The following is a 14,280-nucleotide window of genomic DNA, read 5'->3' on the forward strand; positions in this document are numbered from 1 at the left end:
GGGGGGGGGGAAGGAAGATTTTTCTTTATACAGTTTGCAAGTTTCATGTCATGTAAAAGTATTATTTACTCAGAATAAATAAACAAACAAACCTGCTCATTAAAACAGAAAATAACAAAGAAATTTTGCAAGAAGTCATTTCTCTCCACTCAGCACATAGCACAGAACTATACCTTCATCACAAGATGCTGACCCAAGGCGGGCGGGGATAGATTACAAGGTATTTCAAGGGCTCTTCCCCTACATCATGGACTCAGGCCAGGGAATCCCTGCAAGTGGCAGCTCTGGGGAGGCTGAGGCACGGGGAATGGGCTGAGGACCTTTAAGGGTCTTGCAGGCTCTGATTATCGCACCCAAAGCTGTGCTCCTGTCTTAGGGTCATGCAGTCTGTCCCCAGGCATGGCCCACTGGCACTGGGGACAGCACAGGGGCTAGCTGCTCTGGGGGCTTCTTCTTTAGGGGTGGGAGATGTGGGGCGATGGGTTGAACAGGTGGTCAGTGATCATGGAAAGTTGAGTCCCATTCCCAGCTCTGACACTTATGAGATGCCCACCTTGGAGGAGGGGTCATGGGAAAAGCACCAGGTTGAGCACAGGAGATATAAAAGAAGACTCTTCCTCTTTATGGACCTCAGTTTCCTCCTCTGCAAAATGGGTAGAGTAAAGCCCCACCTACAAATGGTGTTGTGAGGCTCACGTGGCTGTGGCTGTGGCAGCACTGTATGATTGCCATGCACATGAGCAACGCTACCAACTCGCTCTGACACATGTCCAATTGCTCGTGAGTCTTGCTCATGGGGTAAGCAATTCCAGATGCTGTGAAATAAAATGTCTTCTGGACATTGAACTTTATGAAAAGAAGACAGGTCTGCATACACAGCCTTAAACACTGGTAGGAAGTTGTTACTCTTCCCTTCCTCACCCCTTGAATCGAGCGGCCATACAACCACCAATTCTTACTTAGGGTCCTGACAGCCACCTCCTTGCCCCAGGCCCAGAGAGCTGGGAGGAGAGATGCCTCCGCAGATATTTCCACCTCGGCCCCGCAGTGCTGCCCACACTGTTGCAAGAACCCCTGCCCAACAGGGTGAGCAGCAAACCACAGGAAACCGTGACTGGCTCCGAGAACATGTCACTTCCTGCTTCTGAAGAATGCTCCAGGGGCTGAGAGGCCATAGTGGCCCCACCCATGGGTGGGATGGAATAGGGGAGAGGGAACGGGGTGGGCAGAGAATCCCCTTTTCAGTTTCCCTGGTGCCTTCTGGTCAGAGAACCTCACAGTCCTTCTGACCCACTCTGGGTCGCGAGTAGATGTGAGTCAGCTCTGAGGAAAGACAGGTGTCAGGTGAGGGAAGCCTACTGAGGGGCAGGAGGGAGCCCAGAGCTCAGAGCAGCTGGCGGGGGCTGGAGTAAGCTGAACGTTTACTGCTCACTCTAGAGGCCTTGCAGAAAAGCCTTGCAGAAAAGCTGGCTCTTCCCGCATCTAAACGCCAGCTCTCAGAATGTCCCCTGGAGGCTGTACCACCTCGCCCCTCCCCCTCCGGGACGGGGAAGCACAGGGAGTCAACCCAAGTTCACACAACTAATAGTGCTGGAGTTGAGCGCAGACCTAGGCTCTCTGCGTTCCGAGCTCACCTGAACCCCAAACTGGAGAGACAAGATGAAGGGGGAGCCTGGGAGGGTGTAGGGATGGGAAGCACGTGGGGAGGGGGGTTTGGATGAGGGGAGAGGGAATTCAGACAGGGAGGAGAGAGTGAGCAGTTTGGCCCTTTTCCGGAAGAGATAGCTGCTGGGGTTGGAATCGTGTGGCTCGGGTGTTCTCAGGTGGAGGGGGATGTGTGCGTGTTGGGAGAAGTGATGGGGAAAGAGAGTTTTGCCCTTGGGGCAAAGTCACACCAGAGAAATATGGAAGAGGTAAAATAGGAGGGAAATGGCCACTTTTCAGAGGGTTAGTTTCTTTCCAAACTGCAACCCTACCCAGGACCAGGCCTTCACTCACCAGTCCCAGAGGTGAAGCCAGGCTGCTGGAAGTTGTAGTTCTTGATTTCACTGTACCATCTATCAGCCACTTCCTTTCCTGTAGGGAAAAGACACTGCTTAAAACTGAGCAGCAGAAAGCCTGGGGCACCTGGGTGGCTCAGTTGGTTAAGCGTCCAACTTCGGCTCAGGTCATGGTCTCACGGTTCGTGGGTTTGAGCCTGTGTCGGGCTCTGTGCTGATAGCTAGATCAGAGCCTGGAGCCTGCTTCAGATTCTGTGTCTCCCTCTCTCTCTGACCCTCTCCTGCTCACGCTCTCTTTCTCTCAGAAGTAAGTAAAAAACATAAAAACAAAAAAAAACAAAAAAAAAACCCCTCAGCAGCGGAATAGGGGCTCCTGGGTGACTCAGCTGGTTGAGCGTCTGACTCTGGATTTTGGCTCAGGTCATGGTCTCACAGTTCGTGGGTTTGAGCCCCATTCTGGGCTCTGCACTGAGAGCGTGGAGCTTCCTTGGGATTCTCTCTCTCCCTCTCTCTTTGGCCCTCCAGAGTGCTCTCTCTCTCTCTCTCTCTCTCTCTCTCAAAATAAATAAAACCAAAAAAAAAAAACCCACCTCAGTAGCAAAATCAACCCACTCACCACTCCTTCCATCTTCTCCCATCAACACCAAACTACCCACCTCACAGTTGGATGTCCGATAAAGCACCAGTGAGCTGAAATAGGGGCTCCTGCCCAGGAGTGTATCCAGGCTGAAGAGAGGGCTTTGTTGGAGATTGAGAAGAGCCCTGGCCTGGGGCTGGGGAACTGCCTCTGTGTCCCTGCCCTGCCACCAACTTGCTATGTAATCCTAGGCAAAGCCTTCCCCTCCCTTGGCCTCCGTACAGGGGCTGATGCAACGTACTCCAAGGGCTTCTAATGATGGTCTGAGTTTTTGGAGACTCTGCCCACCCCAAGTCTGTCTCCTGAAATATCCACATGAGGAAAAGCAATTGGGCTGGTGGGCCAGGGTCTCCACTGCAGGCAGAAGCGTCCTCACCTGGAGCATTGGCTGGCCCCTGGCCCGGCAGGTGCTGGTAGGAGAAAACCCCCAGCATTTCCCTGGGAGCTGTTGATGTCTGGGACACAGGTGGCAGCCTCAGATCCCACAGCAGTTAGCCCCACTCTGAACTGTGATTTGTGCATGAATCACCGGGGGCGCTTGTGAAACTACAGATTCTGACTTACGGAGGTCAAGGGCGAAGGCTCTGAGTCTGCATTTCAAAGTATGGCCGGTGGACCACACTTTGAGTAGCAAGACCTGAGACCCCAGAGGCTACACACTGGCCTCACCTGGGGAGCACTAAAAAGTTGCTGATGCCTGGGGCCTGCCACAGACTGATTGTATCAGGGTCTCCGGAGGAGAGACCGGGTGTTGGGATTTTTTAAGCACTGCAAAAGATCCCAGTGCGTAGCCAGGGCAGGGATCAAGACAGCCTAATGAAACAGAGATGGGGAAACTGGGCCCAGAGAGGGGAGTGACTCACTCAAGGCTCCACAGGGACCCAGTGCAAGGCTGGGACCAATCACATCTGTTCCCGTCCCTTCGAGGCGACTTCTCCCCCACCCCGGCCCACCAAAGCCCAAGGCCTGAACCTGGGAAGGAGGCTGCAGGCTGCAGGCTCCCACCTTCCTCGGGAGCATGTGCACAGCTGCTCTGGGGAGACCAGGAAGCCCACAGGGCCTCCCTACCCCCACCCCGCAGGGAACTCCCAGGAATGTCAGCCCCCAGAGGGAGGGAGTCGTCATCCTCCCATCGGGATCTGGAGAAGGCTTCAGAGGGCAATGTAGCTCTCTCCAGCACATTTTCCTAAAAAGCCGGACAGTCCTGTCGGAGCCAGGAAGCTCAAGAATGTTTGGTCAGTTGTGGTGGGATCATTATTCCAGGCTGTGACCTTGGATGGAGGAACTGTCTTCCTCATTTTTTTTTCTAACATGGAAAAAGCTGGAATGTATTTTTCTGGTGATAAAAGTTAATACACCAACACTTAAAAGAAAGAAAAACGTGAAGAAAGTCCAATTCTTCTGTAGTTGGGGATACCGGGGCGCCCCCAGGGTCAGGCCGAAACTTTGCACAAAAAGGGCACAGAAACGATTTGTCTCCCCCGCCCCCCATTCCTCGGCTGGGAGCTCCTCCGAAAGGGAGGGCTGGGCAGTCTGACTCATCTCTGTGTCCCTGGCACCCAGCACGGCCTGGCCCGGAGCCGGCCATTGGAGAGTTTGTGGTGACCTGCGGTCAGCCCCTGGGAACAGAGGCAGAGGGCTCTGGGGGCGCCTCTCTCTTTCTGGGCCTGTGGCACCAAGGCCACCCCGAGGAGGGTGCTGGGGCCAGGAGGGGCCTGACTACTGGATGTCCGGGGCCCAGCTCGGGCGGGGTGGGGGCGGTGAGGCTGAGAAAGTGACCCACCTGTCTGATCGTAGGAGGCCCAGGCCAGGTTCTCTCCGCACTGGCCGCGACTGGACTCCGGGCTGTGCTTGAGGATCCTCGTGCTGGCCAGGGCCTCGGAATACCTGCCGGAGTCCACGGGCTTCCTCAGAGCGGGCGCCGCCCAGGGAAGCCCCAGGGCACGGGCCCCAACCTGGGGTGGGCGGCTGCGCCTCCTTCCCTGCCCCGGGCTCGCTGCCGAACCAGCAGCATCGTGCCAGCTTCTCTCCCGAGCCCCCAACAGTCTCATTTCACAGAGGGGCAAACCGAGGCTCGGAGGAAAAGGACCTGCCTAGGTTAAGTGGCGCAAGGGCTGTTCAAGCCTGGCTGCGGCTGCCCCCCAGCCCCCACCCCGTCCTATGTCCGTCCAGCTACCCCAGGGCCCCGCCACGACTGCGGCAACAGCACCACGAAGGGCCAGAGCCACCCGGGGCTCTGGGCACACTCACTGCTGGGCCTCCCGGTTGAGCTTCTTGCAGAGCTTCAGTGGGGGGACGCCATGCTGCTTCCGGTACTCGTTGTGGGCCTTCAGGACCTCGTTATTAAACTGCTTGGAAGCTGCAATAATTTCAAAACGGAGAATGTCTCAGTGCAGAGACAAGGCCCATCACAAGCAGGACGGCAGGCTTCAGAGTGACGCCCAGCTCGACCCTCAGGCCACAGGGACGGGCCGCGGCTCCCCTTCGGCACCCGGGCCAGCCGAGCAACCACGATGCCCTGCTTCATACCCCTGATGTCACCCGCCACATCTCTGCACGTCTGCACCTCCTGGGTCACGTAGGGCCATGTGGACCACGTTGGGGATTTGGGTCTTGACCCAGGGCAACTGGAAGCGACTGAAGGGGCGCAGGGGGCTGGGCTCCTGAGATCTGAGTTTCTGAGAGACTGTGCTGGCCGCTGGGGGAGGATGGGCTGCAGGTGCACAGGCGACACAGGGGGTTGTGGGCAGGAGAGTGAGCAACGGAACGGCTGGGAAAAGATGTGCGGAGACTGGGTATCTCAGACTGGACCCACTCACTGGACGCAGCGGGGACCCGGAAGGGCCGGAGGCGGGAGCCTGCGAAGAACAGGCCGGGCTGCGGTGAGGGTGACAGGGACAGGTGAAGAAGGGGAGCAGGGGAGGACAGCACCGGGGAGGTGGAGTGAGGGACGGGGTGGAAAAGAATGTGGTGGTGGTGGGGAGCAGGGTGGGGCCAGCTGGACCCAGGCGTGCGGTGAGGGAAGAGGTGGAGCCGGGGCCCAACTGGGTCATGGCCTCTGAAATGACAAGATGGAGGAGGCTGCAGTCAGGGAGGGAATAAGTGGGTGAAGTGAAGGCAGGGTCAGCAGAGGACAGAAGTCACACCAGTTTGGATCGGAGACGGAACCTCATCCATCCCACACCTTCCGCCCGTCTCCCCGCCACTCACCCATCCATCTTCTGATTCATGATCTATTCAGCAGCGGCGGCGGCAGCCGTCCACCCACCCACCATCCACCATCTGTTCGTCTGCTCTCTGAGCGCCTTCTCTGCCCCGGGCCCTGGATTGTGTGTGAGAGGTCCTGCCCTCAGTGAGCTCACAGACAGAAGGGAGACAGCCTTGTAAACAGCGTGAGAGGGTTAAGGTGCAGGTGAGCCTAGGGCAAGAGGGCCTCGGAGAAAAGCAACCTAACGTGGGCTGGGGGGTAGAGAAGGTGGGCCCTGAACGGAGGCCCCAAGGATGCCCGTACAGAGCCAGCTAGGCTGACTGTGAAGTCACTGAGCACCAGCCTTAGGATTCTGGGAGTGTCTCTCTGTGAAATGGGGTGAGTTAGGTGGGTTACAAGTAAAAAGTATAAACCATGAGTGGGGGGGGGGGACAGGATGGGGGCTTACACTAAGCTTGTCCCATCCAGCAGGGGCCCTTCCCTGAGGCGTGGCCTACCCCTGCCCCCAGATCATTCACCAGCCTGCCTTTCCTCTCCTCTGCTCTTTTCGCCCCAGAGGCTGAGATGACCCCACAGGGAGTCTTCTTCCCCTCCCTCAGCCAGAGTCCCCATGTCCCCCGGGGCTTCAGATCAAATCCCACTGGGTCTCTGAGGAGAAGCAGAAGGAAGGTTTGCCCTTGGGGAGCTCTGGGCTAAATGAGAGGGGAGGTAATGCGGGTGGTAGTCTAGCTGCCTGAGGGGGTTCTGATGACTGAAGAGTTAGGACTCTGGGGCCCAGCAGGGCCGTTCAGTGAGGTCCGGTCACAGCATCATGCAGGCAGGGGGTGGCGGGGCTGAACGCCAGGATTTGGGAGGCAATCACAGGGGCAGACATGGGGCACTGAACAAACGGGTGGTGGTAGCTGGGCGCAGGAGGAGGTGGAGCTGCAAGCTGAACTCTTCAGGTCTTTGTGGCCAACAGAGGGGCCAGACCCTCGCTGGTATGAAAGGTAAGGATTTCAGATTTATGGGAGGAAGAAAAGAGAAGGTACTGTTTTGAGATCTAGTGTACAACAACGTGAATATACTTAACACTACTGAACGGTATACTCAAAAACAGTTAAGATGGTAAATTTTACGTCATGTTTTTTTTGGCTTTTTTACCACAGCAAAAAAGATTTGGGGCTTAGCATGTGAATGTGGTATTTGGGATTATGGAGTCACAGAGGTTCTTAAAGAATATCTCGGGTGGAAGCCATAGCAACTCAAGGGAACCAGAAGGGGCTCATGTCGGAGTGCTTCACTCGGCCTGGCCCCGGCCTTGTCTGGAGGCGGCGACCATCTGTAGTGTGTCCAGAAGTGGTGACAAGGTGAAAAGACCGGAAATGGGGATCTTATAAAGAATGGGTACAAGTACTGGGTATGTGCATCCTGGAGATCAGACTTTAGAAGACACAGTGGAGGCCTCTATTGAATTCTGGGGTCCACAGGGCAAAGTCAGGGTAAACGGGTGGAAAGGGCAGGGATGACAGATTTCAGCTCAGCCTAAGAAAGATCTTTCTCTCAATCAAAGCTTTCTAACAACTGAAACCCTCACAAGGTAATGAGCTCCCCAGCACTGGGGGAATACAACCAAAGTGATTCCTCTCAAAGGGATTCAGGCACTGGAGGCCAGTCAGATGATTTTAAAGTCCCTTCAAATCCTGAGATCCCATAAGGTCCTATCAGGGTGGGGTGAGAGGAGACAAGTGAATGACTCGCCTCAGGGTTCCAAGGAGTTCATAGCTTCTCTGAGGAGAGGTAGTGATCAAGATAAGTGTTATGTGTACATGCAGGGGCAGGTGTGGGTGCACACGGTCAAGGTGGCAGAGGATCCCTATCTGAGGGACAGGCTCGGCTAAGCCCACACTGAAGTCCCTTCCAGCTCCAATGTCCCAGGCAGGCCACAGTGGGACACCACAGGAGGTACACGGGACTGAGTGGCATGGGCAATGGGGACCACCAATGAATGGGGAAGGCTTCCTGCAGGAGGCAGTGAGGAGGTGCAGGGGCACAGAGAAAGCCAGGCGGGACCCAGAATCTGGAGTATTGGGGGCAATGGGGAGAAGGAGGAGACCCGGGGAGCAAGTGGATAGTTAAGATGAAGCTGGTTTAAAAGCAGCCTTGAGGGGCACGTGGGTGGCTCAGTCAGTTAAGTGCTTAAGCGTCCAACTTCAGCTCAGGTCATGATCTCACGGTCTGTGAGTTCGAGCCCTGTGTCGGGCTCTGTGCTGACAGCTCAGAGCCTGGAGCCTGCTTCAGATTCTGTGTCTCCCTCTCTCTCTGATCCTCCCCCACTCACGCTCTGTTTCTCTCTCTCAAAATAACAAATAAACAGTAAAAATTTTTAAAAAACAAATTTAAAAACAGCCTTGAGTGCTGGGCTCAGGTTGCACGGGGACCCAATAGTGCTGGAGGTCCTGGCAGTTTTTTTTGGCAAAGACGGACATACAAGGCTGCTAGAAACTAGGTCACTGCATTCCCAGAATGTGGGGAAGTAAAAAGAAACAAAAGTGAAAGTTCCTGTGCCCAATCTAAGCTTGGTGCCCAGAAACCAAAGCTGGGCACTGTCGCCAGCAGGGCCAGCTTCCTAGGCCAGAGTTTCTAGAAATGAATCAGGAAGACATTTCGGTAGGGTTGCCTCTCTCCCCGCCCCCGGCTGGGAGGCATGGGGGCCCCAAGGCCATATCTCCCGCTGTCCCCAGGAGTCCCTCCCACCTCAGAGGCCAGTCCCGCCCAGGTGGCTCCTCAGAGCAGGCTCTCCCGGAGGCAAGATATCACTTGTGACCACACCCAGCAAAAGGCACACCTCACTCTGTAGGAAAACCCAATAACATAGACAAAGATAAAGATTAAAAGTCAAAGAAAATCCACCCAGCCCCACAGAAGACAGGGAGAGCCCTCAGAGACACCCCACAATGGGGGAGGGCAGTGATGGTGTCCTTATTTTGTAGCAGGGTAAACCGAGGCTCAGAGGGGTCATACAGGCTCAGGATGCCAGCCCAGAATGAAGAAGGTCCTTTCTTCTGCTTGCTGACCAACTATTTCTAGGTGCCAGGCACGTGCATGACCTTACTTACCTATCACCCTAATCACCGCCCTTTGCGGGAGCCCCCCCACCCCCCACTGCTGTACCTGGTTTTGTTTGTTTGTTTTGATGAGGAAACTGAGGCTCCAGAAGGGAAGTAACCTGCTCAAGTTCCCACAACTGGTACAGGGGTAGCCGGCTCACAAAGAGGGAAACCCTGTCCTTCACCCCACACGGGGCCCTGGGGGGCCATGCGACAGAGGGAAGCACACAGAGGAGACAGCGGGGTTTCCAGATCCAGGTCCAGAGAGGCTGAGTCTTCAGATCCAGAGGAGGAGGAAGTATGAGGAGAAAAGAACTTTCTCAAGAGCCTCCTCCATGCCAAGCCATTTATGGATGGACCTGCCTGAGGGTCTCCCCCCGCGCCCCCCCCCCCATGAAAATCAGGTGCTGCGGGAGTAGAAGCTCCAGGCGGCAGCTGTGGGGCCTGAGGTCAGAGCTTCTGGAAGGTGGAAGGAGCTGCCTGGGCATGGCTCCCTGTGGCTGAGAGAAGGCGACAGGACTGGGCTGTCTCTGCCAGGGTAGAGGACAATGAATGGGATGGGGGCTCTTGAAGGCACAAGCGTGTGCTGCCCAAGCCTCTAACTGCCACTGCCGGAGAAAGACTCGGTCGTGACCCTCCCCCCAGCCCTGGGGCTGGGCCGGCTCCTCCCTCAGCTTGGATGTCCTCTGAGGCCTCCTGGGCCCGGCCTGACTCATTCCTCTGCCCTCTCCAGGATCCCCACCAAAGAGGGTCAGGGCGGGGATTGTGAACAAGCCCCTTCTGTCCCCTTGGCAAGAGGCTGGAAAGCCACCTAGTCCCGCCTTTGGGGCAAAGCTGGTTTTGCTAGTTTATCAGGAAGAAAAATTATAAATTGATTAAAAAACAGCAACAACAACAAAGAATGAGTTCCAGATGGGTAGTTCTTCCTCTTTCAGCCTGGCTTCCAGGAAACTCAAGAGGCAAATCCCAGCTTTTACTCACTGTATGATCTTGGACAAGTTGCGCAATCACTCTGTGCCTCATTTCTCCCACATATAAAATGGGGATAACAGTTTCTACCTCACAGGGTTGTTGGGAGAATTGAACGAACTGATCTATGGAAATGCATTAGAACAGTTCTGGGTCACAGTGAACAGCTACTAAAGTCAACGATAATTATTATCATCACTATTGGGCAGGGACCGTTTGGCGTCTGGCCTTAGGAGAAACTGCCCTGTCAAAGCTCCTCCTAGATTAAAACAAAGTTTTTAGGTTTATTTATTTACTTATTTTTACTAGTAATCTCTATATCCAACATGAGTCTTGAACTCATGACCCACAGATCAAGAGTGTGCAGGCTCCTCCGACGCAGCCAGCCAGGTACCCCGCCCTTCCCAGATTTTAAAGAAAGCAGGGCTGCTGGTATTTAAATCGGTCTTTGATGACTTCTTTCAGTACCTCTGGGCTCAGACATTTGCTGTGTGAAGGAGCACACGACGAACGAATGGAAGTCCCACACGAGCACAGAGAAGGCGCCGGGATGGGAGCCTTCTCATGACAGATGAGGAAACCATAGAACAGAAATGGCTGAACGCGTGAATTGCCCAAAGTCTCACAATCAGTCCACAGTAAAGCCAGATCTAAGAATGTCGCTCCCTTCGCCCTCTTCCCTTCCTCAGATCTCACACACTTCCCACTTCACATACATCTTCCTCTTCATAATGGCAAAAATGATGGTCACTGAAGAGTTGCTCAATTGCTTACTGGAACAAGGATGTCCCAGAGCACTGGGCCCCGGCTGCCCCTTCATGGGCAGACAATTGTCCTTGAAGGACTGAAGGAACCAGGGAGGGGAGAGGGCTTGCTGGCCTGCAAAGTGGCTGTCCACATTCTGGTCCTGCCTGTGGCCCCTCGGGCCTGCCCCAGGCCCTGGGCAAGTCCCTGCCTCCCTGGCCCTGGTGCCCCATCTGTGTGAAGGAAGGATGACATTTGTGGTTTTCAAAACATCTTCGGAGCAGGAAGCCCTTTCTTTGAACCACTTTTGTTTTCAATAAAATCAACAGATGACATGAAACTTCTGGAAATGACCCGGCCCGCACAGCCTCCCTTAGCAGAGGTGTGACAGCCCCCCTCGGTAGAAAATTCCTGGGCTAGTTGGTTCCCAAAGACCTTCTGCTCTTATATCCCCCAGTGCTGGGAGATGTGGGTGGAGGGACACTAAGATTCTCAGCGATAATTGCAGGGCATGTAGAGTTCCCTGTGAGGCTGGCAGCTCAGGTGAGAAGCAGGTGGGGAGCAGGTAGAAAAGCGGTCAGTGTGTCCGAGGGGCAGGCACACAGGTGGGAAGTCAGATTTCAATCTGTCCACTTACTGGTCAAGGTGGGAACTTGGGCAAGGTAGTCAACCTCTGTAGATCTATAAAATTGATAATAACACCTTGTAGTGCTGTTACAGATGTTGGTAACACATATGAAATACCTCGTTCCAAAGTCTGGCACGTAGTAGAAGCTTAATAATTGGTAATCACGATTATTAGGCTAGAGGCGTCTACAGAGCCCAAGGTCATTGCCGTTCTGTGTTCCCATCACACGTGCTGCGAACTGAAGCCCAGCAGGGAGACCAGGGCATGGAGCAGGTCCTGGGAAGCTCTAAGTGCTGGGCTGAGTATCTTCTGGAATTTAATCTGTGTCGGTTGTTTGATACTTTTTCAGCAATGCCCACAACCCCAGGCAGCTCTGGAATATATCTGAGGTTAAATATTGAAAAGAGATTAGCCCCTATGCAATGATGAGGAAACTGAGGTCCAAAAGAGGCAGGGGCTGGCTCTTCACCCTGGTCTTTCTGGAATCCTGTGTAGATAGGTATCTGTGAGTGCTATCGGATGGCAGGCGCGGGTAACCTCAGGCTGATGGTCTGGAACCTCAAGGCTGGGCCTGTGCTGAAGGCCCGTGGGGCTCACTTTCTCTTGAGGACCCTTAGGGGAGCCAGACACTACCTGGGGGCTCATGGTCTGTGGGAGAGTCCCATAAAATGCATGTGGCTATGAGCGAGATAGGCCTGGACCAGCATTCTGGAAGGTCCCTGGGTACGTGGTAGGACCAGCTCTCACCTGCCTTCTGTACTGCCCTCCTCCTCTGAAACTGGCCTGACTGTGCACTTCTAGTCGCACAAGGTGTTACCACTATCCCGCACCCAGACTCACAAGGCTGGCCCTTCTCTCACATTCACAGTAAGTTGGACACCAAGTCCATTTTTGGCTACCATCTCAAAAATTCATCTCCTCCTCCTCTGCAGTCCCTCAGACGTCTCCGTCATCTCTCTCCTGGGTTAACCGCAGCAGCTCCCCCTGCCTCCCGCCTCCACCCTCCCCATCTGATCCACCCTGGCACAACTCTGGCCTTGCCATGTTTAGATCAATGTCTTTCAATGGCACCCTAGATCCCATGGGTAAAGTCCAAATCCCCAAGATTCTCCAGGAGGCTGCAACGGTCCCCTCTGCAGAGATTTCCCTCCTCCTTGAGCTCCTATCCCTCACCACCTGCACTGCCTTAAGGTTTGAATCCCTTCCTACCTATTACTGGAGCCTATCCACCACCCCCACCCCACCCCCACCTGCCTCAATTAGCTTTATGATTCATTTCATGATCCAAATGAGTAGTCCTGAGGACAGAGGCCATGCCCTCCACAGCAGTGGGTCTGCGGCTTGGTAGACCTAATAGATGGTGGGATGGAGGGAAGAGTGGGAAAGAGTAAAGGAGGGAAGAGAGGAGGGCAGGAGGGAGGGTTGGATAGATGGATAACAGGAGAATGGGCATACAGCTGACTAGTAGAAGTTCTGGAAAACTGTTTCTTAGGGAACAAGCCAGAAACAACTGATAAAAATGTAGCTTTAGAGAATTTGTGGATTTTCTCCAAAGGTACAGAGAAAGGAGTTGATTTTCAAAATGCTTTGTCACATCTGCCGCATTCTTGCCCCATCAACACCTATCATCCTGTCCTTCAACTACACGACAACTCCTTATGCCACTTTCCATACTGGAGATCATAGGGACCACCGTCACTGTATACATGGGGAAACTGAGGCACAGAGAAGGAGAAAAGTCTTGTTCAAGATCACACAGCTAGTGATTAGCAGAGCCAGGGCTGAAAGGCAGACTTGTCAGGGCAGGGCAGGAACAATGCCGGGGAAAGCCACTTACTCCCAGCATGGGTACCTCATGAGTCTGGATCTTGAGAAGAGATTCAAGAAGGGACCCTGCCTCACCCACCTGAGGATGACAACCCAGCTTCCCATGAAGCAGGACTCCGGAACTCTGCTGAACAGCTGTTCACTGAGAGCCTCCTGTGAGGCAGGAACTATGCTGAAATAGACATGGCCCCTGGCCACCAGCAGTGAGAAGCCTGTGAGCAACAGGTCCACGGCTGGGGTAGTGTCCCAAGCTGCCTGCTGGGAGTGCTGCAACACAGTGGGGGCCGTCCCTCTGGGGCAATGGGGAAATCAGGGAGGGGGTCCCAGCGCGGAGCTGAACCTAGATAGATGGGGAGGATTTGCCACCTCAGCGAAGTGGGAGAGGCAGAGTGGTGGCGGTGAGCACTGAAAAAGGAGCCCAGGGGAAGGGAGCAGCTTGCCAGGCTCCTAATAACTGAGTGTAGGGGGAGTTAAGGGGTGACAACCAACTCTCAGGGGGGCTCCAAGCCCCGCGGAAGAGTGTGTACTCTTTCACCTGCGGACCATGGGATGGAAAGTGTTAGGGAGTGACAGGACAGATCTGCATTTTAGAAAGTTCACCCCGACAGCCACAGTGGTGAGGATGCGCAGCGACAGGTCAGACATAAAGGGGAAGCGCGAGTGTATATACCCGAGTGGAGCCAGAGAGAGCCTGGCACAGAGCCTGGCACAGAGGGGGCGCTCAGGGGAGGAGGGGCAACGACAGAAGAAAAGGATGTCCTTAGGAGGGTCGGTGGGGCGAGCTGTTTTGCAGCAAGAGATGCTGTCATAGTTTGGAGGCTTTTTCCGATTCTAACTCTGCTCCAGAAACAAAGCGAAGCCACGCCTCGGCCGGACGCTGAGCGCTAATCCCATCAGCGCCTGGAAGCCCTCCCTGACGCAATCTCTGGCCCGCAGACAGGGGGACCCTCCCTCGGTCTCGCCTTCCCTCCCTCTCTCGCGGTGGCCCGAAGGCCACCCCGGCTTCCTGGCTGCCCTGGAAGCTGCNTGACGTGCCCATGGCCCGCTCGGCGCGCTCCCTGCTCCTGCTGCCGCTGCGCTGCGCTGCGCTCTCTCGCTGGCCCCGCGCCGCTGGAGAGCCTAGGAGGAGGCCCTGCGGCTGCGGCCCCTCCCCCGGCGCCGCCCGGCCCCCGCCTTAT

General features: G+C 55.0%; 1 protein-coding gene across 2 annotated transcripts in view; it reads right to left on the reverse strand.

Annotated features, from left to right (window-relative positions):
- Nucleotides 1-14,239, reverse strand: part of GLIPR2 (GLI pathogenesis related 2) — a 20,120-nt gene extending 5,881 nt beyond the window's left edge. The window contains exons 1-4 of one of the 2 annotated variants that reach the window (XM_077756192.1): nt 14,129-14,239; nt 4,888-4,996; nt 4,421-4,524; nt 1,999-2,076 (exon numbers count right to left, since the gene is read on the reverse strand). In XM_077756192.1, coding sequence (XP_077612318.1) covers nt 1,999-2,076; nt 4,421-4,524; nt 4,888-4,996; nt 14,129-14,141 — 304 coding nt within the window. In that variant the 5' untranslated portion in view covers nt 14,142-14,239. Of the gene's footprint in view, nt 1-1,998; nt 2,077-4,420; nt 4,525-4,887; nt 4,997-5,847; nt 6,159-14,128 lie in introns of those variants that run through there. The other variant, XM_077756193.1, reaches the window with a different exon arrangement.
- Nucleotides 14,240-14,280: the final 41 nt, after the last annotated feature.

This window comes from Crocuta crocuta, unplaced genomic scaffold (assembly GCF_008692635.1).
Source record: "Crocuta crocuta isolate KB4526 unplaced genomic scaffold, BGI_CrCroc_1.0 scaffold431, whole genome shotgun sequence".
Classification (NCBI taxonomy): Eukaryota; Metazoa; Chordata; class Mammalia; order Carnivora; family Hyaenidae; genus Crocuta; species Crocuta crocuta.